Source organism: Pristiophorus japonicus, chromosome 20, assembly GCF_044704955.1.
Source record: "Pristiophorus japonicus isolate sPriJap1 chromosome 20, sPriJap1.hap1, whole genome shotgun sequence".
Classification (NCBI taxonomy): domain Eukaryota; kingdom Metazoa; phylum Chordata; class Chondrichthyes; family Pristiophoridae; genus Pristiophorus; species Pristiophorus japonicus.
The window spans coordinates 87,889,369-87,916,460 of record NC_091996.1 but is presented as its reverse complement, the minus strand read 5'-3'; the positions used below and the strand labels follow the sequence as shown (position 1 = coordinate 87,916,460).

The 27,092-nt window shown below is 50.5% G+C and overlaps 1 protein-coding gene across 4 annotated transcripts; it reads right to left on the bottom strand.

The window, feature by feature from the left end:
* Positions 1-1,790: 1,790 nt before the first annotated feature.
* Positions 1,791-25,647, bottom strand: LOC139232657 (nucleotidyltransferase MB21D2-like). 4 transcript variants are annotated; one of them, XM_070863113.1, is made up of 4 exons: positions 25,511-25,526; positions 22,380-22,504; positions 18,743-19,226; positions 1,791-5,114 (listed from the first exon to the last, which is right to left on the bottom strand). In XM_070863113.1, exons 3-4 carry the CDS (start codon positions 18,948-18,950, stop codon positions 3,829-3,831), a joined length of 1,494 nt encoding a protein of 497 aa, XP_070719214.1. In that variant the 5' UTR covers positions 18,951-19,226; positions 22,380-22,504; positions 25,511-25,526; the 3' UTR covers positions 1,791-3,828. The 4 variants fall into 4 exon arrangements, with proteins under 4 accessions (XP_070719214.1, XP_070719215.1, XP_070719216.1 ...); XM_070863114.1 differs by lacking the exon at positions 22,380-22,504 and having other exon boundaries at positions 25,511-25,647; XM_070863115.1 differs by lacking the exons at positions 22,380-22,504; positions 25,511-25,526 and adding an exon at positions 22,886-23,097.
* Between the last annotated feature and the right edge of the window lie 1,445 nt (positions 25,648-27,092).

The window sequence follows — 27,092 nt, the reverse complement described above, 5'->3', positions numbered from 1 at the left end:
CTTCAAGACGCTGCTTAAAACCTACCTCTTTGACCAAGCTTCTGGTCACCTGCCCTAATTTCTTATGTGGCTCGGTGTCAAATTTATCTATTTTGTCTTACAACATTCCTGTTAGGCGTCTTGGATGTTGGAGTGCATGCAACACAGGGCACTACACCAACCGAACCATCCTGTGTCTCTGGGGTTATGTGCTGGCAACACAGATCGCCTCACCGGGTGAGATTTCCTTTAGCCAGTAGCCCGGGCGAGATTGGGAACTCATCAAAAAGGATATTTTAGGCCAAAATGTCACTCCGTTCCTCTGGATGCTGATCACTGACTGCCCTGATGTCGCCCTCTCGGAAACTGCGAGATCTCCCAGGGGAGGCAAACAGGGGAGGCAAAGAAACAGATTTTAAAAAACCCAGGCCAATTTGGGAGGGAAGAAAATCTGGGATAGTCCTCTTCAACCTATCTAGATCAAAACGATTCATGTACAAGGCAGCAGTTAATTGCCACCCTCCCCTAGATAAGACATCACCCTCCCTGTCGGCACAACACAGCCCAGCAAGGAGGGCGGAGAACCCCAAAGAGCCTTACTGCAGCTGAGGTAGAGTTCATTAATGGCCAACGCCCAAGGACCCAAGCCTGGTTTGCAGCCGCTCCTTGAACCAAGTTGCTTAAACTTGTCTGTCAGATGTAACCACAGACAAGCCCCACCTCGCTGTTTCAACATACAGCCATTCGACAATGCAACACACAATAAACATTTTAAGTCCTGATCACAGTTCATCTTTGGAAATTTTATACAGGCAAGCGGCTTCAACCGAGAGTATCGCAGCGTGCGACACCCATTTCTCACCAACACTTCGCGACGCACAGGCTGCTCTCCTGGGTTTGGTCAGCAGCAGGGCTAAGACACCCTCTCTCACCCCACCCACCATTAGCAACAAGGCCGAGACCACCCTCCCCCCTCCACATGCGCTCTGCAGCCAGAGAGCGAGAAAGACGAGAGAGAAAGACGAGAGAGAAAGACGAGAGAGAAAGACGAGAGAGAAAGACGAGAGAGAAAGACGAGAGAGAAAGACGAGAGAGAAAGACGAGAGAGAAAGACGAGAGAGAAAGACGAGAGAGAAAGACGAGAGAGAAAGACGAGAGAGAAAGACGAGAGAGAAAGACGAGAGAGAAAGACGAGAGAGAAAGACGAGAGAGAAAGACGAGAGAGAAAGACGAGAGAGAAAGACGAGAGAGAAAGACGAGAGAGAAAGACGAGAGAGAAAGACGAGAGAGAAAGACGAGAGAGAAAGACGAGAGAGAAAGACGAGAGAGAAAGACGAGAGAGAAAGACGAGAGAGAAAGACGAGAGAGAAAGACGAGAGAGAAAGACGAGAGAGAAAGACGAGAGAGAAAGACGAGAGAGAAAGAGAGAGCGAGAAAGAGAAAGAGCGAGAGACAGAGAGGGAGCCGTAATAGAGCTCCACCTAGTGGACTACTGATGTAACAATAAAAGGTCATGTGATCACAGTTGTTAGGCGCCATCTTGTAGTGTATGCACTTGCGTAGCCGTGTCTAAAGACATCACAAGAGCGAAAGAGAAAAAGGAGCGCGACAGCCTCACTTCCCTCCACACCCCCCTGCCCCCATTCCTTTCCACACTCCCTCAGTAACCTCACAGTAGATGTAGGAAAGACTCCCCGCCTCTTCATCTACGCACCACCCCACCCTTCCCAACAGTCTGAAAAGACAAGATTCTCCCACACTACTGCCCCCCCACCCCCCCGGGTCGTGCTGGCCCCACCCCCAAACCACTCTTAAACATTCTCACTCGCTGCTGTTACAAATTGGGACTGCACAAAAAACAAAATTAAACTCTAGGAATTCCCGCAGAAACATTTACAAGATTGGCTTGGATGATGGCCGCTCTCCTGAACCCGTCCCTCCATCGTTCCAACCTTTCCAGTCGGCCCATCGCAGTTTAACGTTCACCCGAATGGAGAGGCCGGAACGTGCTTCAGCGTCTCGACTGTAGGACGGCACCTCTAGCAGTGCTGCACTCCCTCGGTGCTGCACTGCCAGCTGAGCCTGCCCTCAACCCTTCCAGGAGCATGTTACCGCAAGGCCAGAGAGCAAGCGGGAAGGGGGGGGGCGGGGGGTGCGGAGGAGAAGAGCCCAGAGAGCGAGTGGGAGTAGGGGGCAGCCCGGAGAGCGAGCGGGAGTGGAGTGGGGAGCCCAGAGAGCGAGCAAGAGCGGGAAGCCCAGAGAGCGAGCAGGAGCGGGAAGCCCAGAGAGCGAGCAGGGAGTCCGACTGATCTTCCCCCTCCCTAGCCCAAAGGCGCTAGGGTTAAGCAGAGCTATTCTGGCTGACTCGGCAGAACGCAGGGATTGTGCCAGAACTGAGGCTGGTCTCTGTGTGACTCAGTTGGGTGGGGAGAGACACACACAGAGACAGCGAGAGAGACACACACACACACTCACACGTGAAGCACACTGAACCTCATTGCACTTCCAGCAGGTATTGGAACCTATCTAACAGAGCCGCCAGGAAAAACTGGGTGGACTGGTGCATGCCACTTAACCGCCTCACTTGCCTTTTCCAACCTGCTTGTGCTGCTGTTGAAAACAAACCGCTTTTGGAAATACACGATAAGCATCTGCATAAAATTCAATCCCAAAAACAAAAAAAAGTAGCAAGTTCAGGATCCCTCATTAAAAATGACAACCCTGGCGAGCTGCGATTAAGTCACTGGAACCCCAGCTACACAACCTATCCTCCACCACCCCGCCCCACTTTCCGTTTGCCCGTTTAACCTGACGAAGGACACCATCGAGGGTGCGCCCAGCTCAGTCACTACGACGATGTTGCGGCTGGGTACGGAAACGATGAAGGTGGCACATTTTGCCGTGGCGTGACTTGCTTCCGGTGGGTACACCCTGGGTGCTTGCACCCACCGGCACGTTGGCTTGGAGTTGTGCAGCTTGCAACGTTTCTCGCCACAGGCCAGGCGCCCCCCCCACCCCCCGCGAGGTCGGAAGGACGAACGGGAAATCGAGGGTTGTACGGCTGCCATTTTGTGCAATCTAGTTCCGGTGACAGCACAGGATGTGCTGGTTCTGACTCAGCAACGCTGGCTTGGGTTTCTGATGAGGTTGAGTCAAAAGAGATTAGACAGCTATTAACTTGTTGGTTAATCTCAATAGCTCATGCAAGTTATGCCGTTTCTGCCCCCTCCTCCTAAATAAATAGGCCGATACAATAATAAACAGAAAAAGCTGTAGAGTGTTGAGAACCATTATTGAACGTCCATTGGCACAGTATGACCCCCAGTATCCCACAATGCAGCGTGACAGCACCACCGCCAGTATCCCACAATGCAGCGGGACAGCACGGCCACTAATATTCCACAATGCAGCGAGACATAATGGTCACCAGTATCCCACAATGCAGCGGGACAGCACGGCCACTAGTATTCCACAATGCAGCGGGACATAATGGTCACCAGTATTCCACAATGCAGCGGAACATAACGGTCACCAGTATCCCACAATGCAGCGGGACAGCACCGCCGCCAGTATCCCACAATGCAGCGGGACAGCATGGCCGCCAGTATCCCACAATGCAGTGGGACAGCATGGCCGCCAGTATCCCACAATGCAGTGGGACACCATGGCCGCCAGTATCCCACAATGCAGTGGGACAGCATGGCCGCCAGTATCCCACAATGCAGTGGGACAGCATGGCCGCCAGTATCCCACAATGCAGTGGGGGTGGGGGGGGGGGGGGGGAAGGGGAGCGAATGGCCACATCTGTCGGACGGCGTACGGTCCCCGGGCCACTGGTCCCACCGTCCCTCAGAAAAACTTGTCGTCGATCCTGAAGTGAGGCTTGCTGACGTCGTCCGGGTTGAGGAAGACCGAGATCGACTTGCCCTGGTTCTCTGTCACGAGCTGCTGGAGCTTGCGGGCCAGGCTGTCATCGTTCTGCTGCCGGTGGCCGGCCTCCGACCGGGTGGAGGAGGAGGAGGGGGAGTCCGGGCTCGGCGTGGCCCGCCGCAGCTCCTGGGACAGCCGGCCGGCGGCCTTGGCGTGCTCGACGGCGCTGCGCAGGTGGCCGGCCGGGTCGGAGCGCACCGAGGAGAGGCGGCAGGCCAGCAGCAGGGCCGCCCCGTCGGACAGCTGTTCGAACATGTTGCACTGGGGCAGGAAGTAGTTGGGGCAGGCCTTGTTGACCAGGCAGTGGGCCAGGTCGTCCAGCAGGCCCAGCAGGAAGTGGGCCGTGTTGCTGGCCTGGCCCAGGAAGCTGGACGGCAGCCGGTCGCAGGCCCACAGCATTAGGCTCCTCAGGTGGTAGGGGCTGATCGCCCGGGGCCGGGAGAGCAGCTTGGTGATCACTGCTTTGTAGGCTTGGTAGGCCTGGATCAGGGGCACGGAGATGCACTTCTTCAGCTGTACCTCGCTGCGCGAGAAGGCCAGCCGCCACTCGTTGTGGCGGTCGCCCAGGCCGGAGCAGGCGGGAACCAGGTAGAAGCCGCTGATCACCTCCTCCTCCGTGATCTTGCCGTCCCAGAAGTGGTTCTCCGTCAGCCAGTTCTGGGCCACAGCCGGCCAGCCCTTGAAGGACACCACGGGCACGATGTCGTAGAGCAGGCGGCTGCGGCCCACGCTCAGGATGACCGAGACCACCGCGCCGTTCTTCTCCACCGCCGCCACCCCCGGCATGCCCCGCTGGGGGTGGCGGCGCACCTCGGCGATCACCGCCGCCACCGAGCGGAAGAACCAGTCCGCCACCTTGGTGGGCGAGAAGTAGTAGCTGCCGCCCTCCCCGCCTGCGTCGTCGGCGGCCTGGGTCTCCGTGCAGCAGTCCTTCCACTTGGCCAGGGTGCCCTCGTCGAAGAGGCGCAGGCTGAGCCACGAGTGGCAGGGGGCCGAGTGGCGCATGTCCAGCGTGACCGGCTGGTTGCGGTCGTGCAGCTTCAGCGCCGGCACCAGCAGCGTGAAGTCGGCGTCGTAGTCCGTGCCCCTGGCGTAGTCGCCCAGCTCGTCGGGGTCCATGTCGACCACCCCCTCGCGGACCCCCCCGGAGAGCAGCAGGTACTCGTTGGACACGGGCAGCTTGTGGTCCAGCTTCTGCACCAGTCCTGTGGGCGGGGGGGGGGGGGGGGGGGAAAGAGACAGCAAAGCGTTCATTGTTTAGCAAGTTAAGAACATAAGAAATAGGAGCAGGACATAAGAACATAAGAATTAGGAGCAGGAGTAGGCCATCGAGCCCCTCGAGCCTGCTCCGCCATTCAACAAGATCATGGCTGATCTGGCCGTGGACTCAGCTCCACTTACCCGCCCGCTCCCCGTAATCCTTAATTCTCTTATTGGTTAAAAATCTATCTATCTGTGACTTGAATACATTCAATGAGCTAGCCTCAACTGCTTCCCTGGGCAGAGAATTCCACAGATTCACAACCCTCTGGGAGAAGAAATTCCTTCTCAGTTTTAAATTGGCTCTCCCGTATTTTGAGGCTGTGCCCCCTAGTTCTAGTCTCCCCGACCAGTGGAAACAACCTCTCTGCCTCTATCTTGTCTATCCCTTTCATGATTTTAAATGTTTCTATAAGATCACCCCTCATCCTTCTGAACTCCAACGAGTAAAGACCCAGTCTACTCAATCTATCATCATAAGGTAACCCCCTCATCTCCGGAATCAGTCTAGTGAATCGTCTCTGTACCCCCTCCAAAGCTAGTATATCCTTCCTTAAGTAAGGTGACCAAAACTGCACGCAGTACTCCAGGTGCGGCCTCACCAATACCCTATACAGTTGCAGAAGGACCTCCCTGCTTTTGTACTCCATCCCTCTCGCAATGAAGGCCAACATTCCATTCGCCTTCCTGATTACCTGCTGCACCTGCAAACTAACTTTTTGGGATTCATGCACAAGGTCGCTCGCGGCCTTCCGCGAGAGGTGGGCACCGGAGGGACTGGAGTGCATCGTCACGCCCGGCAACCAAATTTTAATTTGATTTTACGTTTTAAAGTTTAATTTGTTTTAATTGCCGGTGCTTTTAGTGTCCCCCTCCCCTTTTATAGGGGGCACTTGGAGAAAAATTCAATTCTGTGCCAAAAATGGCATTGTAAATGTTGGTGTTTCCCCCAGATCGGGGGGCACGATTTAATGTTTTTTCCGTTAACTCCCTAAAAGAGTTTCATGCACAAGGACCCCCAGGTCCCTCTGCACCGCAGCATGTTGTAATTTCTCCCCATTCAAATAATATTCCCTTTTACTGTTTTTTAAAAAAAAAATTCCCGCTCGAGCCTACTCCGCTATTTAATACGATCATGGCTGATCCGATCATGGACTCAGGTCCACCTCCCCGCCCGCTCCCCATAACCCCTTATCGTTTAAGAAACTGTCTGCTTCTGTCTTAAATATATTCAATGTCCCAGCTTCCACAGCTCTCTGAGGCAGCAAATTCCAGAGATTTACAACCCTCAGAGAAGAAATTTCTCCTCATCTCAGCTGCCCCTTATTCTAAGATTATGCTCGCTAGTTCTAATTCAGACTAAATATTTCAACTGGATAGGGAGGATGCAGGGGGAGGGGGTCACCCTTACAAGTTATGCAAGGGCAGAACTAGGTTGGATGTTCGGCAGTTCCTGTTTCTCCCCCCCCCCCCCCCCCACCAAGAGAACGGCGGACCTGTGGACCAGGCTGACGACCCATGCGATGGATTTACAGAATGGTTCCCAGGATGAGGGACCTCAGTGACGGGGCCAGACTTGCTGAATTCCTTCGAGCGAGAGCTGGACCCATTTCTGGCTGGGGCAGAGATCACCTTGTACAAGAGGTAGGCATCGTATGTCGTAAAATCGGGGTCAATGTGATCTCCTGGACTAGTTTAATCAACTAAGGGCTGGGGGGGGGGGGGGGGGGGGGGGGGGGAATTGTCCAGATTTCCCCACCCCCACCGACCTGTTTTTTTTTTTAAAAGTCTGTTTTTCATCTCTCCCAGGAAATTAAATAAAAGAACAGAATAGGAGCAGGAGTCGGCCATTCGGCCCCTCGAGCCTGCTCCGCCATTCAATATCATGGCTGATCATCGGCCTCAACTCCACTTTCCCGCCCGATCCCCTTATCCCTTGATTTCCCGAGAATACAAAAATCTATCGATCTCCGTCTTGAATATACTCAACGACTGAGCCTCCACAGCCCTCTGGGGCAGAGAACTCCAAAGATTCACCACCCTCTGAGTGAAGAAATTCCTCCTCATCTCAGTCCTAAATGGCCGCCCCCTTATCCTGAGACTGTGTGACCCCCTGGTTCTAGACTCCCCAGCCCGGGGGAAACAACCTCTCAGCATCAATCCCCCCCTCACATGTTTAAATGAGCGTGGATTCAATAGGCCATTATCTAGCTCAGTCGTCGTTGGTGATGGTGGTGGTCATCGAAGAGTGCTGTGGGGTTTAGGAGGAAGATTTGCGCATGAGGTAGGCCCGAATTTGTGGATTATAGGAATAAAGATTTAAGGTAAAATTTAAAGAGAATGTACCCCACTATTAGGGTCGATTAAGGTTAGGGAAGGTTTAGACAGTGGGCAGGGAGGAGGTTGAGAGTGAAAGTTGTCAGGTGGCTCAAGTGTCGAAGTTTAAGTTTGTTTTCTTGGGAGCTCCTCGTGGAGCTGCCATCTTCCCGACTTCCCCAGTTAGGATCGAGCTCTGAATTTCTTGATGCGTGTAACCTGGAGGGGTGTGTTGGGGAGTGTCTATACTATAGAGTGATGAACAAGGAAACGCAACTCGATGGGACAGGTTACATGGACAAGTCGGCCTTGCCCTGTCCTTCATTTTCGTACGCAACCCACCGTGGAAATTCACCTCCAGCAAGAGCGACAGGAAGCTGTCGGACTGTCGATAAAAAGATTGACGAGAATGGCTCCAGGGATGAGGGACTTCGGTTACGGGGATAGACTGGAGAAGCTGGAGTTGTTCTCCCTCGGAGCAGAGAAGGTCGAGAGGAGATTTGATCGAGGTGTTCACAATCATGAGGGGTCTGGACAGAGTAGAGAAAGGGAGAAACTGTTCCCATTGGTGGAAGGGTCGGGAACCAGAGGACACAGATTTAAGGCGATTGGCAGAAGGACCAAAGGCGACACGAGGATAAGCCTTTTTTACGTAGCGAGTGGTTAGGATCTGGAATGCGCTGCCCGAGAGGGCGGTGGAGGCAGACTCAATCGCGGTTTTCAAAAGGGAATTGGATAAGTAGCTGAAGGAAAAAAAATTGCAGGGCTACGGGGAAAGGGCAGGGGGGGGGGGGGGGGGGGGGGAGTGCGACTGGCTGAGGTGCTCTTGCAGAGAGCCGGCACGGACTCGACGGGCCGAATGGCCTCCTTCTGTGCTGTAACCGTTCTGTGATTCTAAAACCCAACTGGCTCACGAACGTCTCTCAGGGAAGGAAACCGGTCCTCTTTACCCGGTGCAGCCTACACGTGACTCCAGTCCCACACCAGTGGGGCTGACTCTGACCTGCCCCTTGAAGTGGCCGAGAAAACCACTTAAATTACCGCCACCTTCTCACGACAACTAGGGATGGGCAACGCTCTCCAAGTTTGATGCTTGACCGAAGCAGAGTTCACTGAACTCAGCCAATGTCAGAGGGACAATCTAGAAGGGAAGCATTGAAAAGTTACGCTAAACCTGTAGTTAGATCACACCTGGAGTACTGCGTGCAGTTCTGGTCGCCATATTATAAAAAGGATATAAAAGACTTGCATTTATATAGCGCCTTTCACAACCACCGGACATCTCAAAAGCGCTTTACAGCCAAATAAATACTTTTGGAGTGTAGTCACTGTTGTAATGTGGGAAACACAGCAGGCAATTTGCGCACAGCAAGCTCCCACAAACAGCAATGTGATAATGACCAGATAACCTTTTTTTTTAAATGTTATGTTGATTGAGGGATAAATATTGGCCCCAGGACACCGGGATAACTCCCCTGCTCTTCTTCGAAATTGTGCCATGGGATCTTTTATATCCACCCGAGAGGGCAGACGGGGCCTCGGTTTAACGTTTCATCCGAAAGACGGCACCTCCGACAGTGCGGCGCTCCCTCAGCACTGCACTGGGAGTATCAGCCCAAGATTTTTTTTTTGTGCTCAAGTCCCTGCAGCGGGACTTGAACCCACAATCTTCTGACTCACGAGGCGAGTGTGCTACCCACTGAGCCACGGCTGACACTGGAGAGGGAGCGGAGAAGATTTACAAGGAGGATACCAGAAATGTGAGGGTATACATATCAAAAAAGGATGAACAGGCTGGGTCTCTTTTCTCTTGAAAATAGAAGGCTGAGGGGTGACCTAATAGAGGTCTTTAAAATGATGAAAGGTTTTGATCGAGTGGATACAGAGAGAGTGTTTCCACTTGTGGGGAAGAGCATAACTAGAGGCCATCAATATAAGATCGTCACCGAGAAATCCAAATGGGTCATTCAGGAGAAACTTCTTTACCCAGAGAGCGTGAGAATGTGGAACTCGCTGCCACAGGGAGGGGTTGAGGTGAATAGTATCGATACATTTAAGGGGAGGCTGGACAAGCGCATGGGGGAGAAGGGAATAGAGGGTTATGCTGATAGATTTAGATGAGGAAAGACGGGAGGAGGCTCGAGTGGAGCATAAACACTGGCACGCAATGGTTGGGCCGAACGGCCCGTTTCGGTGCTGTATATCCGGTGTAATGTAATCTATAAATATATGAAATTACCAGTGTTGAACCCAACAGCAGGGAAGCTAGGAAAGCATTTTTTTTTTAATGTCACCGTCCAGTTCCAGTACTTGGGGGAGAATATGTTGGCACGCTGGGATTGGTGTGTATGTGCTGGGAGCAACACACCATTCAAGCAAAAGGTGATTTGGTGACGGTCCCTAGGGTTGGGCTACAATCCACCTACTCGGAGGAGGAAACAGCGAAATTCCCTTCGACCGCTCACCTCTCAAGAATGCGACCACCTCCCCAGAGGCATGTCTCTTTGACTCAGTCTTTTCTTTGCCAGCGGTGCCCATCACTGCTGAAACCAGAGTGCCTCCACGTCGGCAGGAGATTCTAACTCGGAGCTGAACCGTACAGGGACTGTGGCTAAATTCCCGCCCGCACTTACGACTCAGAATCTCACCCAGGGCCGTTCAGGAGTTCGAAAGCAAAGAGAGAAATTCCTCCACACAGTGTCTGGTCTGCCTTTTGGGCGGCAGTCTAACCAACACCCGCTCTCCCATCGAGATTGTTGCCTGGAACTTACAGCACAGAAACAGGCCATTCGGCCAAACAGGTCCGTGGCGGTGTTTATGCTCGACACGGACCGCCTCCTCCCACCCCTCTCCATCTCACCCCATCAGCATAATAAGACTTGCATTTATACAGCTCCATTCACGACGTCCCAAAAACACTTGACAGCCAATGAGTGTCAGCCGTGGCTCAGTGGGCAGCACACTCGCCTCGGAGTCAGAAGGTTGTGGGTTCGAGTCCCACTCCAGGGACCCGAGCACAAAAATCTCAGCTAACACTCCAGAGCACTGCCGAGGGAGCGCCGCACTGTCGGAGGTGCCGTCTTTCAGATGAGACTTTGAACCGAGGCCCCGTCTGCCCTCTCAGGTGGGCATAAAAGATCCCGTGGCCACTATTTCGAAGAAGAGCAGGGGGAGTTCTCCGCGGTGTCCTGGGGCCAATATTTATCCCTCAATCAATATAACAGATTATCTAGGCATTCTCACATCATGTAGGAAACGCAGCAGCCACTTTGCGCACAGCAAGCTCCCACAAACAGCAGATCGACTTTTTCTCCCACAAACAGCAGATCGACTTTTTCTTTTAAAAAAGTGATGTTGGTTGAGGGATAAATATTGGCCCCAGGGGAGAACTCCCCTGCTCTTCCTCCAATAGTGCAATGGAATCATTTACATCCACTCGAGAGAGCAGAGAGGGCCTCGGTTTAACGCCTCATCCGAAAGACGGCACCTCTGACAGTGCGGCGCTCCCTCAGCACTGCCCCTCCGACAGTGCGGCACTCCCTCAGCACTGCCCCTCCGACAGTGCGGCGCTCCCTCAGCACTGCCCCTCCGACAGTGCGGCGCTCCCTCAGCACTGCCCCTTCCACAGTGCGGCGCTCCCTCAGCACTGCCCCTCCGACAGTGCGGCGCTCCCTCAGCACTGCCCCTCCGACAGTGGCGCTCCCTCAGCACTGCCCCTCCCGACAGTGCGGCGCTCCCTCAGCACTGCCCCTCCCACAGTGGGCGCTCCCTCAGCACTGCCCCTCCCACAGTGCGGCGCTCCCTCAGCACTGCCCCTCCCACAGTGCGGCGCTCCCTCAGCACTGCACTGGGGTGTCAGACTAGATTTGTGCTCAAGTCTCTGGAGTAGGACTCGAACCCAGAACCTTCTGACTCAGGGGCGAGAGAGAGAGTGCCACCCACTGAGCCACTGCAGATCCTCTTTATTCCTTTCTCCCTTATGTGTTTATCCAGCTTCCCCTTAAAAACATCCCTGCTATTCGCCTCAAACCACTCCCTGTGGCAGCGAGTCCCACATTCTCTCCGCTCTCTGGGTAAAGATGTTTCTCCTGAATTCCCCATTTGATTTATTAATTAATCTCTTTTTGTGGCTCCTAGTTTAATTTCCTCCCCCTTTCCCCCCTCCCTCCCTCTCCTCCCTCCCTCTCCTCCCCTCCCTCCCACCCTCCCCCTCCCTCCCTCCCTCCCTCCTCCCCCTCCTCCCTCCCTCCCCACCTCCTCCCTCCCTCCCTCCCACCTCCCTCCCTCCCCTCCCACCTCCTCCCTCCCTCCCACCTCCTCCCTCCCTCCCTCCTCCCTCCCTCCCTCCCACCTCCTCCCTCTCCCCCTCCCTCCCTCCTCCCCCTCCCTCCCTCCTCCCCCACCTCCTCCCTCCCTCCCTCACCCCCACCCCTCCTCCCTCCCTCCCCCACCTCCTCCCTCCCTCTCCCCTCCTCCCTCCCTCTCCCCCACCTCCCCCTCCCTCCCCCCTCCTCCCTCCCCCCACCTCCCTCCCTCCCCTCCCCCTCCTCCCTCCCCTCTCCCCACCTCCTCCCTCCCTCTCCCCACCTCCTCCCTCCCTCCCCCTCCCCCACCTCCTCCCTCCCTCCCCCTCCCCACCTCCTCCCTCCCTCCCTCCCTTAAGGGAGACCTGCATTTATATAGCGCCTTTCATGGCCCCTGGAAGCCACAGCCAATGAAGTACTTTTTGAAGTGTAGTCACTGCTGTAATGGGTATGATCTGATAGCCATTACAGGAGGCGTGGTTGCAAGGTGACCAAGACTGGGAACGAACTATTCAAGGGTAATTGACAATTCGGAAGGACAGACAGAAAGGAAAAAGGAGGTGGGGTAACACTGATAATAAAGGAGGAGATCAGTGCGTTTGTGAGAAACGATATTGGCTCAGACGATCAAGATGTTGAATCAGTTTGGATGGAGATAAGGAATAATAAGGGGGAAAAGTCGCTGGTAGGTGTAATCTATAGGCCTCCTACACTGTTGGACAGAGTAGAAATCAAGAAATAACGGAGGCTTGTAAAAAGGAAATGACAATAATCTTGAGTGATTTTAACCTTCATATTCATTGGACAAAGCAAATTGGCCAGGGTAGCCTTGAAGTAGAGTTCAGAGTGTATCCGGGATAGTTTCCTTGAACAGTACGTTGCGGAACCAACCAGGGAGCAGGCTATTTTAGATCTGGCACTTTGTAATGAGACAGGATTAATAAATGATCTGCTAGTAAAGGATCCTCTAGGAATGAGTGATCATAGCATGGTTGAATTTCAAATTCAGTTGGAGGGGGAGAAAATTGGATCTCAAACCAGTGTCCTAAGCTTAAATAAAGGAGACTACAAAGGTATGAAGGCAGAGTTGGTTAAAGTGGACCGGGAAAATAGACTAAAGTATGGGACGGTTGATGAGCAGTGGCAGACATTTAAGGAGATATTTCATAATTCGCAACAAAAATATATCCCAATGAGAAGGAAAGACTGCAAGAGAAGGGATAACCATCCCATGGCTAACGAAGGAAATAAGGGATGGTATCAAATTGAAAACAAGGGCATACAATGTGGCCAAGACTAGTGGAAGGCCAGAGGATTAGGAAACTTTTTAAAAGCCAGCAAAGAACGACTAAAATAATGATAAAGAGAGGGAAGATAGATTCTGAAAGTAAACTAGCACAAAATATAAAAACAGATAGTAAGAGTTTCTATAGCTACATAAAAAGGAAAAGAGTGGCTAAAGTAAATGTTGGTCCCCTGGAGGATGAGACTGGGGAATTAATAATAGGGAACAGGGAAATGGCAGAGATGTTGAACAAATATTTTGTATCGGTCTTCACAGTACAAAACACTAAAAACATCCCAATAGTGGATAATTAAGGGGTTATAAGGGAGGGAGGAACTTAATACAATCATTATCACTAAAGAAGTAATACTCGGTAAAATAATGGGACTAAAGGCGGACAAGTCCCCTGGACCTGATGGCTTACATCCTAGGGTTTTAAAAGAAGTGGCTGCAGAGATAGTGGATGCATTGGTTGTAATTTACCAAAATTCCCTGGATTCTGGGGCGGTCCCAGCGGATTGGAAAACAGCAAATGTAACGCCCCTACTTAAAAAAGGAGGCAGACAAAAAGCAGGAAACTATAGACCAGTTCGGCTAACATCTGTCGTTGGGAAAATGCTGGAGTCCATTATTAAGGAAGCAGTAGCGGGACATTTGGAAAAGCATAATTCAATCAAGCAGAGTCAGCATGGTTTTACGAAAGGGAAATCATGTTTGACAAATTTGCTGGAGTTCTTTGAGGATGTAACAAGCAGGATGGATAAGGGGGAACCAGTAGATGTGGTGTATTTGGATTTCCAGAAGGCATTCGATAAGGTGCCACATAAAAGGTTACTGCACAAGATAAAAGTTCATGGGATTGGGGATAATATATTAGCATGGATAGAGGATTGGCTAATGAACAGAAAACAGAGAGTCGGGATAAATGGGTAATTTTCCGGTTGGCAAACAGTAACTAGTGGGGTACCGCAGGGATCGGTGCTGGGTCCTAAACTATTTACAATCTATATTAATGACTTGGATGAAGGGACTGAGTGTAATGTAGCCAAGTTTGCTGATGATACAAAGATGGGAGGAAAAGCAAATTGTGAGGAGGACACAAAAAATCTGCAAGGGGATATAGACAGGCTAAGTGAGTGGGCAAAAAATTGGCAGATGGAGTATAATGTGGGAAAATGTGAGGTTATCCACTTTGGCAGAAAAAAAATAGAAAAGCAAATTATAATTTAAATGGAGAAAAATTGCAAAGTGCTGCAGTACAGAGGGACCTGGGGATCCTTGTGCATGAAACACAAAAAATTAGTATGCAGGTAAAGCAAGTGATCAGGAAGGCAAATGGAATGTTGGCCTTTATTGCAAGGGGGATGGAGTATAAAAGCAGGGAAGTCCTGCTACAACTGTACAGGGTATTGGTGAGGCCACACCTGGAGTACTGCGTACAGTTTTGGTCTCCATATTTAAGGAAGGATATACTTGCATTGGAGGCTGTTCAGAGAAGGTTCACTCGGTTGATTCCAGAGATGAGGGGGCTTGACTTATGAAAATATGTTGAGTAGGTTGGGCCTATACTCATTGGAATTCAGAAGAATGAAAGGTGATCTTATCGAAACATATCAGATTCCGAGGGAGCTCGACAAGGTGGATGCAGAGAGGATGTTTCCAATCATAGAGGAAACTAAAACTTAGAGGACATAGTCTCAGAATAAGGGGCCGCCCATTTAAAACTGAGATGAGGAGAAATTTCTTCTCTCAGAGGGTTGTAAATCTGTGGAATTCACTGCCTCAGAGAGCTGAGGAAGCTGGGACATTGAATAAATTTAAAGCGGAGATACGACAGATTTTTGAGCGATAAGGGAGTAAAGGGTTATGGGGAGCGGGCGGGGAAGTGGAACCGAGTCCATGATCGGATCAGCCATGATCTTATTAAATGGCGGAGCAGGCTCGAGGGGCCAAATGGCCGACTCCTGCTCCTATTTCTTGTGTTCTTCTATAAATGCAAGCTTGATTTCAAAATTCTCAACCTTGCTTTCAAATCCCTCCATGTTCTCGCCCCTACTTATCTCTAATCTCCTCCAGCCCCACAGCCAACCTCCCCACCGCCCTCCCAAAGATGTCTGTGCTCCTCCAATTCTGTCCTCCCTGATTGTAATCACTCAGTCATCGGTGGCCTTGCCTTTTGTTGCCTGGGCCCCCAAGCTCTGGAACGCCCTCCCTAAACCTCTCCACCTCTCTTTCCTCCTTCAAGACGCTCCTTAAAACCTACCTCTTTGACCAAGCTTTTGTACACCTGCCCTAATTTCTCCTTATGCGGTGTCAATTTTTTAAAAAAAATCTCATAATACTCCTGTGAAGCGCCTCGGGATGTTTCACTACATTAAAGGTGCTATATAAATACAAGTTGTTGCAGATAGGTGATTGAAGGGAGGGGGCATGGGAAAGGGGAACAGAGCAGGCACATGGAATTAGCACTGCTCATGCGGAAGATAAACACCAACACGGACTGGTTGGGTCGAACGGCCTGCTTCTAATGTTGTAATTTCGATGTACAACTGGGAGGAGGGCCTTACGTGCCACCACTTCATTCCCACGGGTGCACTGACATTGTGTCAGCTGTGGCTCAGTGGGTAGCGTCCTCTCGCCTCGGAGTCAGAAGATTGGGGGTTCGACTCCCACGCCAGAGACTGGAGCACAGAATCCAGGCTGACACTCCCGGTGCAGTGCTGAGGGAGCGCCGCACTGTCGGAGGGGCCGTCTTTCGGATGAGGCATCAAACCGAGGCCCCGTCTGCTCTCTCAAGTGGACGTAAAAGATCCCATGGCCACTATTGATGATGGCACACTCGCCTCCGAGTCAGAAGGTTTTGGGTTCAAGTCCCACTTCAGGGACTTGAGCACATAAATCTAGGCTGTCACTCCCAGTTCTGAAGGAGTGCTGCACTGTCGGAGGTGCTGTCTCAGCTGGCCGTAATGGATCCCACGGCCACTATTTCGAAGAAGAGCAAGGGAGTTCTCCCCGGTGTCCTGGGGCGAATATTTATAACAAAAACGGATGATCTGGGCCATTATTACATTACTGTTTGTGGGAGCTTGCTGTGCGCAGATTGGCTGCAGCGTTTCCCACAATGCAACAGTGACTACACCTCGAAAAAAAGTACAGGTACTACTTTGGCCGTAAAGCACTTTGGGACTTCCAGAAGTTGTGAAATTAAAGTTCTTCCTTTAGAAGCACAGAAACATAGAAAATAGGTGCAGGGCTAGGCCATTCGGCCCTTCGAGCCTGCACCACCATTCAAGAAGATTGTGGCTGATCATTCACCTCAGTACCCCTTTCCTGCTTTCTCTCCATACCCCTTGATCCCTTTAGCCGTAAGGGCCATATCTAACTCCCTCTTGAATATATCCAATGAACTAGCATCAACAACTCTCTGCGGCAGGGTATTCCACAGGTTAACAACACGGAGTGAAGAAATTTCTCCTCATCTCAGTCCTAAATGGCCTACCCCTTATTCTAAGACTGCGTCCCCTGGTTCTGGACTTCCCCAACATCGGGAACATTCTACCCGCATCTAACCTGTCCAGTTCCGTCAGAATCTTATATGTTTCTATGAGATCCCCTCTCAACCTTCTAAACTCCAATGTATAAAGGCCCAGTTGATCCAGTCTCTCCTCATATGTCAGTCTTGCCATCCCTGGAATCAGTCTGGTGAACCTTCGCTGCACTCCCTCAATAGCAAGAACGTCCTTCCTCAGATTAGGAGACCAAAACTGAACACAATATTCCAGGTGAGGCCTCACCAAGGCCCTGTACAACTGCAGTAAGACCTCCCTGCTCTTATACTCAAATCCCCTAGCTATGAAGGCCAACATACCATTTGCCTTCTTCACTGCCTGCTGTACCTGCATGCCAACTTTCAATGACTGATGAACCATGACACCCAGGTCTCGTTGCACCTCCCCTTTTCCTAATCTGCCGCCATTCAGATAATATTCTGTCTTTGCGTTTTGCCCCCAAAATGGATAACCTCACATTTAGCCACATTATACTACATCTGCCATGCATTTGTCCACTCACCTAACCTGTCCAAGTCACCCTGCAGCCTCTTAGCATCCCCTTCACAGCTCACACCGCCACCCAGTTTAGTGTCATCTGCAAACTTGGAGAAATTACACTCAATTCCTTCATCCAAATCATTGATGTATATTGTAAAGATCTGGTGTCCCAGCACTGAGCCCTGCGGCACGCCACTAGTCACTGCCTGCCATTCTGAAAAGGACCCGTTTATCCCGACTCTCTGCTTCCTGTCTGCCAACTGGTTCTCTATCCACGTCAGTGTATTATCCCCAATACCATGTGCTTTAATTTTGCACACCAATCTCTTGTGTGGGACCTTGTCAAAAACCTTTTGAAAGTCCAAATACACCATATCCACTGGTTCTCCCTTGTCCACTCTACTAGTTACATCCTCAAAAAATTCCAGAAGATTTGTCAAGCATGATTTCCCTTTCATAAATCCATGTTGACTTGGACCAATCCTGTCAGTGCTTTCCAAATGCGCTGCTATTTCATCTTTAATAATTGATTCCAACATTTTCCCCACTACTGATGTCAGGCTAACCGGTCTATAATTACCTGCTTTCTCTCTCCCTCCCTTTTTAAAAAGTGGTGTTACATTAGCTACCCTCCAGTCCATAGGAACTGATCCAGAGTCGATAGACTGTTGGAAAATGATCACCAATGCATCCACTAATTCTAGGGCCACTTCCTCAAGTACTCTGGGATGCAGACTATCAGGCCCCGGGGATTTATTGGCCTTCAATCCCATCAATTTCCCTAACACAATTTCCCGCCTAATAAGGATATCCTTCAGTTCCTCTTTCTCACTAGACCCTCGGTCCCCCAGTACTTCCGGAAGGTTATTTGTGCCTTCCTTCGTGAAGACAGAACCAAAGTATTTGTTCAATTGGTCTGCCATTTCTTTGCTCCCCATTATAAATTCAACTGAATCCGACTGCAAGGAACCTACGTTTGTCTTCACTAATCTTTTTCTCTTCGCATGACTACACTTCTTTGGATTACATAAGAAATAGGAGCAGGAGTCGGCCATTTAGCCCCTCGAGCCAGCTCCGCCATTCAATAAGATCATGGCTGATGTAATCTGAGCCAAAACTCCACTTCCCTACCGGCTCCCTATAACCCTTCACTCCCTTATCCTTCAAAAATCTGTCCACCTTAAATATATTCAATGAGCCAGCCTCCACAGCTCTCTGGGACAGAGAATTCCAAAGATTGAAGAATTTCCTCTGAGTGAAGAAATTCCTCCTCAGTTCTAAATGGGCGACCCCTTATTCTGAAACTATGTTCCCTAGTTCTAGATCTCCGCCCCCCCGCCCCCCATCCCGAGGGGAAACATCCTCTCTGCCTATACCTTGTCGAGCCCCCTCAGAATCTTAATACGTCTCAGCATGATCACTGCTCATTCTTCTGAACTCAAACGAGTACAAGCCCAACCTTTTCTCATGAGACAACCCCTTCATCTCAGGAATCCACCTGGTGAACCTACAACAGTGACTACACTTCCAAAAAAAAAAAGTTATTCATTGGCTGTTGGGCACTTTGGGACGTCCTGAGGTTGTGAAATGTATGTTGTTCCTTACTTGTGCTGACTCACCCAACATGGAGAAGATGAAGTCTTTGGCCGTGTGCACCTCCAGCGCGCGCTGGTCATCGAAGTCCCTCATCTCGTGCTTGCCGAACTCCTGGATCAGCTTGGTGATCTCCTCGATCCGGGCGCCCGAGTGGAAGTCCAGGTCATTCAACGGCTTGGCAAAGGCCGGCTTGGCGCCCGGCGCAGCGTCCCTGCCAGCCACGGACGCCATGCCTAGAATCTGACGGGCCGATGACTAGCGTAAAAAAAAAACAAAGGAGAGAAACCAAAAAAAAAAGGGGATCAAAATCTCAGAGTCCTGTGAACATCTCGGGAATTCGCCACCAACGGTAACGAAGTGTGAGGCGACACACACACAGTTTGGAGGTCAACTTGGAAATTCCTTAGGTTTGAGGCGAAGGTTGCCCTTACAGGCGAGTGAAGGAGTTTCTTTTTGGCCGCCCTGGGTGACACAGGTATGGAGAATCCAAGCTCTTCATTGCAAGGTCTGTGAGAACGAAACAAAAAGAAAATAAAAAGAGAGGGAGTCGGAGTTAGCGATTTGAGCTCCGATCAGAAAGTCCAACCCAATCGCCCTGGTGACTCTAGTCCCACTGAGCTGCAGCCCGGTGATATAGTCCGCAGCATTGCAGTGGCAATCTGGAGTGCGACTGGGCGAAGTACAAACAGGTACTTTACAGCTTTCCGGACTCAACATCGAGTCCAAATAGGTCAGATCATTAACTGCTGCTCCCAGTCGGCAGCTATTGATGATTCTGCCATTCCCATTTCCACCTCTTCTACACCCATCTTTTGTTCCTTTACTTGTCCCATTACCATCTCCTTTCATAAGAACCTAAGAAATAGGAGCAAGAGTCGGCCATTCGGCCCCTTGAGCCTGCTCCGCCATTCAATAAGACCATGGCTGATCCGATCATGGACTCGGCTCCACTTCACCGCCCGCTCCCCATTAACACTTCACTCCCTTATCGCTCAAAAATGTGTCTATCTCCGCCTTAAATATATTCAATGACCCAGCCTCCACAGCTCTCTGGGGCAGAGAATTCCACAGATTCATGACCCTCAGAAGAAATTTCTCCTCATCTCAGTTTTAAATGGGCGGCCCCTTATTCTAAGACCATGCCTCCGAGTTCTAGTCTCCCCCATCAGTGGAATCTTCCTCTCTGCATCCACCTGGTCAAGCCCCCTCATAATCTTATGCGTTTCAATAAGATCACCTCTCATTCTTCTAAACTCCAATGTATAGGCCCAACCTATCTTCATAAGTCAACCCCCTCATCTCCGGAATCAACTTCTCTGAACAGCCTCCAATGCAAGTATATCCTTCCTTAAATACAGAGACCAAAACTGTACGCACATCATCATCCATTCTGTTTATTAGTGTCAGCTGTGGCTCAGTGGGCAGCACCCTCACCTCGGAGTCAGAAGGTTATGGGTTCAAGTCCCGCTCCAGGGACTTTAGCACATAAATCTAGGTTGACGCTTCTGTGCAGTGCTGAGGAAGCACCGCACTGTCAGAGGTGCAGTTTTTCAGCTGAAACATTAAACCGAGATCCCGTCTTCCCTTTCAGGTGGACGTAAAAGATCCACCGACACTATTTCGAAGAAGAGCAGGAGGGTTCTCCCCAGTGTCCTGGCCAATATTTATCCCTCAACCAATGCCACTAAAATAGTTTAATTGCCCACTGTTTTGTCTTTGTTACCTCTAGACTTGACCATTCCAGTGCACTCTTGGCCGGCCTCCCACGTTCTACTCTCAAACTTGAGGTAACCCAAAACTCTACTGCCCAGTGTTCTAACTCGCACCGAGTCCCGCTCGCCCATCACCCTCTGTGCTCGCTGCCCCATGTTCTAACTCGCACCGAGTCCCGCTCACCCATCACCCACTGTGCTCGCTGATCTACATTGGCTCCCGGTTAAGCAACGCCTCGATTTTAAAATTCTCATCCTGGTTTTCAAATCCCTCCATGGCCCTCGCCCCCTCCCTATCTCTGTAATCTCCTCCAGCCCCACAACCCCTCCCGAGATGTCTGCGCTCCTCTAATTCTGCCCTCTTGAAAATCCCTGATGACAATCCCTCCACTATTGGCGGCCATGCCATCAGCTGCCAAGGCCCCAAGCTCTGGAATTCCCTCCCTAAACTTCTCTATCCCCCTTGAAGACGCTCCTTAAAACCTACCATCACCTGCCCGAATATCTCCTTATGTGGCTTGCCGTCAAAATTTGTTTGATAATCGCTCCTGTGAAACGCCTTGGGACGTTTTACTACGTTAAAGGCGCTATATAAATGCAAGTTGTTGCGATCGTTGTTTGTGGGAGTTTGCTGTGGGCAAATTGGCTGCCACATTTCTGCTGATGATACAAAGATAGGTGGGAGAGCAAACTGTGAGGAGGACACAAGAAATCTGCAAAGGGATATAGGCAGGCTAAGTGAGCGGGCAAAGATTTGGCAGATAAGAGTATAATGTGGGAAAATGTGAGGTTATCCACTTTGGCAGAAAAAAAACAGAAAAGCAAATTATAATTTAAATGGAGAAAAATTGCAAAGTGCTGCAGTACAGAGGGACCTGGGGGTTCTTGTGCACGAAACGCAAAAAGTTAGTATGCAGGTACAGCAAGTGATCAGGAAGGCAAATGGAGTGTTGGCCTTTATTGCAAGGGGGATAGAGTATAAAAGCAGAGAAGTCCTGCTACAACTGTACAGGGTATTGGTGAGGCCACACCTGGAGTACTGCGTACAGTTTTGGTCTCCGTATTTAAGTAAGGATATACTTGCATTGGAGGCTGTTCAGAGAAGGTTCACTCGGTTAATTCTGGAGATGAGGGGGTTGTTTTATGAAGATAGGTTGAGTCTATACTCATTGGAGTTCAGAATGATCTTATCGAAACATACAAGATAACGAGGGGCTCGACAATATGGGTGCAGAGAGGATGTTTCCACTCATAGGGGAAACTAAAACTAGGGGGCATAGTCTCAGAATAAGGGGTCGCTCATTTAAAACTGAGGTGAGGAGGAATTTCTTCTCTCAGCGGGTCGGGAATCTTTGGAATTCTCTGCCCCAGAGAGCTGTGGAGGCTGGGTCACTGAATATATTTAAAGGTGGAGATAGACAGATATTTGAGAGATAAGGGAGCAAAAGGTTATGGGAAGCGGGCGGGGAAGTGGAGCTGAGTCCATGATCGGATCAGCCATGATCTTATTAAATGGCGGAGCAGGCTCGAGGGGCCGAATGGCCGACTCCTGCTCCTATTTCCTATGTTCTTATGTCCCTACATTACAACAGTGGCTACACTTCAAAAGTACTTAACTGGCTGAGAAGTGCTTTGGGACGGCCAGAGAGTTATATAAAACACAAACTTGTTCTTTCGCCCCACCCGATTCCATTCCACTGCCCTCTCCCCTTGTAAATGTTGCAACAGTGACCACTGGCCAGAGGAGCAGTTTTCCTTGGCTTTGAGGTGTGCTACATGGCTTAATAACAAAAAGTAATTCGAACATTTGCAAGTGAACTCAAAAACAGATTAAAAGAGCAAGCAGTCCCTTTCGTACAGCTTCCCCCCCCACTCCCTCCCTCCCTCCCCCGGGGCTGTCCAGGAGGCAGGCACAAGCTTCAAATCTCCTCTAGAGTTTGTCCCCTACCTTTCCTTCCTTTGGCCTTCATGCAGTCAAAAGGCAGGCAAGTAAACTGCTTCCAGGTCGCAAAGGCCGTTGCTTAGTAACCGGCAGCTAGGGATGGGCAATAAATGCCGGCCTTGCCAGTGAAGCTAGGTGGTAGCAATAAAAACATAGGTTGACTAACTGATTCATCCACAGGTTGTTTTTTCCCTCATTTCCTGTTACTCGCTGAAAAGGTGTGTGCGTGTGTGTGGGGAGGGGAACAAAAATATGCAAATCACAATCTACCTCCATGTCACAGCACTTTGGAACACCCAGAGCAAGTACGCACGGTTAGGAACAAAAGGTGTCGTTTTTAAAGCTTCATTTTTACATCCCTCCCCTCCCAAATATCTTTTCAGCCTAGAGGGGCAGAATCATTGCGAGCATAATTATCTCCTCTGGGAGTTCGGAGCAATGCAGAAACTCAATCCCCTCAACCAGCCAAACAGGGTCCATTAGATGAATGAATGCAAGTTGATACCACTTACTTTGAAAGATGCCTCATTTTAAGAAGTTTGCTGATAAAAGAGTTCAATTTCTCCCAGCACAAGAAACCACTTCAAACCATCGTTAGACGACATTAGCAAACCTCTGCAGAGATTTACCCTGGGGTGAGGAACAGAAAGTTGCTAGAACAGAAGAATTCGGAGCAGGAGTCGGCCATTCGGCCCCTCGAGCCTGCCCCGCCATTCAATAAGATCACGGCTGACCTTCGACCTCAACTCCACTTTCCCGCCCGATCCCCATATCCCTCGATTCCCTCAATATCCAAAAATCTATCGATCTCAGCCTTGAATTATACTCAACGACTGGGCCTTCACAGCCCTCTGGGGTCGAGAATTCCAAACATTCACCACCCTCTGAGTGAAGAAAGTCCTCCTCATCTAAATGGTCCTAAATGGCCCACCCCTTATCCTGAGACCCCCTAGTTCTAGACTCTCCAGCCTGGGGGGGAAACAACCTCTCAGCATCTACCTTGTCAAGCCCTCTCAGAATGCTATACATTTCAATGAGATCACCTCAGATTCTTCCAAACCCCAGAGGATATAGTCCCATTCTACTCAATCTCTCCTCATAAGGTAACCCTCTCATCCACGACTAAGGATCCATCGAGTTCACCTCCCACCATCCTGGTAGTTGCGTGATACAGTCACAATGGATTCGATGACTAGTCATGGCAATCAATCTCTAATTTGTCTACAACGGGCTCAGACACGGGGCAAGGGAAGCCACATCTGATGAGTATCTTATCAGAAATAAGCTAGCTCTCGACTCATCATTGTACTGATGTGACAGCTTAAATTACGTGCTTAAACCTCGGGATTAGAACTTAAACCCACACGACCTTCTGACTCAGAGGCGATAGTGGCGAAAAGCTTTTGCAACCATGGGTTCAAAGTCACCAGCACCTTGCAAAACATACTCCACTTATCAGAATTCAGGCCTCCGATTACTCACCACAGCGCATTGTGAAATAAGTGAGTCAGCCCACCAAACAGGCCAACCCACAGAACCGCAAAATCTCAGACTCAGACTTGGGTCTCTCCATCCGAGTGGAATTGGAGAAACTTCACACAATGCAGTATAAAAGAAGAACAGCTGTATCACGTGGTTTTCCCACAGCTGTTTAAAGATAGGAACAACCCCTTCGATTTAAGCAATCCCCTACTTTCTGCGAATATGGACACACTGCAACAGGCGTGAGCACAAGTATATTGCATCAATTTGACAGGAGCTTGCTTTTAATGGCTATTCAACCGCAAGGGCATCACACTCAAGACTGTTTGCCTCCTTGTCATAAAACATGCACTTTCCAGCGGCAGTTACTGACTAACCGATCAGAAATGGGACCCCCGTCTCATTTTACCCTTCCTTATCTTGCAGTGCTGAAGAGGCCATTTCCCCCCCCTACGCTCTACCCAAAGAACTTCCCTTCAAAAACGCTTGAGCCCAGATTGACTCAGCAAAATTCAAGGAAACCAGGCTGAAACAGCTAAGGAAGGTGCTGGGTTGAAATTCTCCAAACTTCGCAGAGTTTGGTGATTTGAGTGGGCTTGCTCCCAACCACTATCGCCACGGCAGCCGTGGTTCCGTGGGTAGCACCCCCGCCTCTGAGTTCAAAGGTCGCGAGTTCGCAGTCCCATTCCAGAGCCTCGACCACAATAATCTAAGCTAACGCTCCAAGTGTCAGTGCTGAGGGAGCGCTGCACTGCCGGGGGAGCCGTCTTTTGGACGAGACGCTAAACCGAGATCCCGTCTGCCCTCTCGGGTGGACACAAACAATCCCACGGCCACTACTGGAAGAAGAGCAGGGGATGAGTTATCCCCAGTGCCCAGAGCCAATCCCTCACAAAGTTGGTGGAGTACAGCTAGACTGCATGTCAGCCCGCTCAGATGGATGCAAAAGATCCCATGGCACTGTTTTAAAAGAAGAGGGGGGGCGGGGGAGAGGGGTGTTCTCCCCGGTGTCCTGGGCCAATATTCAACCCTCAACCAACATCACAAAAACAGACGATCCAGTTATTTTGCTGTTTCTGGGAGCTTCCTGTGGGTGCAGATTGTCTACAATACAACTTCAAAACCAAAAAAAAAAAAGTACTTCATTGGCTACAAAGCGCCGAGTGGGTGGGAGGGGGCCAGTGGTGAAAGGCGCTGTAAAAATAACATACGAACCTAAGAAACAGGAGCAGGAGTAGGCCATACAGCCCCTCGAGCCTGCTCCACCATTTAAAACAATCATGGCTGATCCGATCGGATCCTGGATTCGGGTCCACTATGCCGCCCGCTCCCCATAACCCCTTAAAAAATGCAAGCCTTTCTTTCTTGCGTACAAATGCACCCCTTGGTGCCGGTGTAGGATAGGCTGCGCGGAGAGGGATGGGTAAAAGGATGGGAAGTGATGCCTCCCACAGTTGAATGGCCGGCCTTCAAATCTTGGGGGGAAAAAAAGAGAGACCACTTAGCCAAGTCCACCCTGGCAAGGAGCCAGCAACTTGAGAGTGTGGGAAGGAGATTGAGAAAAGGGGAAGGGGGAAGGGGGAAAAAAGGGGAGGGAAGGGGGAAAGGGAAGATCCCAGCCACCCTTGGACAATGGCTATAAAAAACACACACACCTGCTTCCATCCTCCACCTTCCCCCTGCCCTCCCCTGCTCAGGCCCAGCTCGGTGTTTCCAGAAGCAGGCACCGCCTCCCTGGCTCAGGGCCCCCGAGGCTTTAAATTCCACAGGTCGCCATTGCCATTGCCATGGCCACCCCGCTCCGGCACCACTGCGCGTGCGCCGGGGGAGAGGGGCGGGGCGGCCTCAACCTGCCGCCGGCGGGGCACGCCGGGAAATGTAGTCCTTTGCTCGCCGCGGGCACGCCGGGAAATGTAGTCCCCTCCCCCCTTTTCTTCCCGCCACTTCGCCAAGGCAAATCGATTTTATTATTATTATTAGGCGCCGATGATCAGAAAACGTTCACATCAATGGCCTAAGACCAAGGGCGCCAGTGGCTCGGTGGGGAAAATAAAAGTGAGAATATTGATTTTAAAAATAAAGCATGTGTGCTACTGCGCGTGCGTGCATCACTGAAGGCCTCTGGGAGTTGTAGTCACTGGAAGATGGCTTCACCAGGCTTTTCCAAATGCAAGGCCGCATGCTTCAAAATAATGATAATGAAATTATATGGTGTGGGGGAACGACGCAGAGAAGGAAAGAACAGGAAAAAGAAACATTTTTCATTTACAAACACCTTGGCTGGTGAGTGAGGCTCTCTGGGAGTTGTAGTCCTGAAAAAGAACAATGTCCTTCAGGTTAAAGGGACTCCTCTCCCTCTCTCTATGTCTCTATCTCCCTCCTCTGGTAATCCACACTCTGGGAGCTAGTTACATAGGATTACATAAGGATTACCGAAACAGGCCATGCCAGAGTTTATGCTCCACTCGAGCCTCCTCCCGTCTTTCCTCATCTAGAAACATAGAAAATAGGTGCAGGAGTAGGCCATTCGGCCCTTCGAGCCTGTAAATCTATCAGCATAACCCTCTATTCCCTTCTCCCCCATGCGCTTGTCCAGCCTCCCCTTAAATACATCGATACTATTCGCCTCAACCCCTCCCTGTGGCAGCGAGTTCCACATTCTCACCGCTCTCTGGGTAAAGAAGTTTCTCCTGAATTTCCTTTTGGATTTTTTGGTGACGATCTTATATTGATGGCCTCTAGTTCTGCTCGTCCCCACAAGTGGAAAAATTCTCTCTGTATCCACTCGATCAAAACCTTTGATAATTTTTAAAGTCCTTTATTAGGTCACCCCTCACCCTTATTTTTTCAAGAGAAAAGAGACCCAGCCTGTTCATCCTTTCCTGATATGTATACCCTCGCATTTCTGGCATCATCCTTGTAAATCTTCTCCGCACCCTCTCCAGTGCCTCCATATCCTTTTTATAATATGGCGACCAGAACTGCACGCAGTGCTCTAGTAATATATGCCTGCTTTCTGGAGTGAGGCTTTAATCCACAACCCTTCTGACTCAGAGGCAAGTTATAGCAACTGACCCACAGCTGCCACAATAAATGAGTTGGTTCATAAGAACATAAGAAATAGGAGCAGGAGTAGGCCAACTGGCCCCTCGAGCCTGATGGACGTGCTCTCCAAAATGGGGTTTGGGGAGAGTATCCGCAATTGGATCCAACTGCTCGACACAGACATCAGTAGCG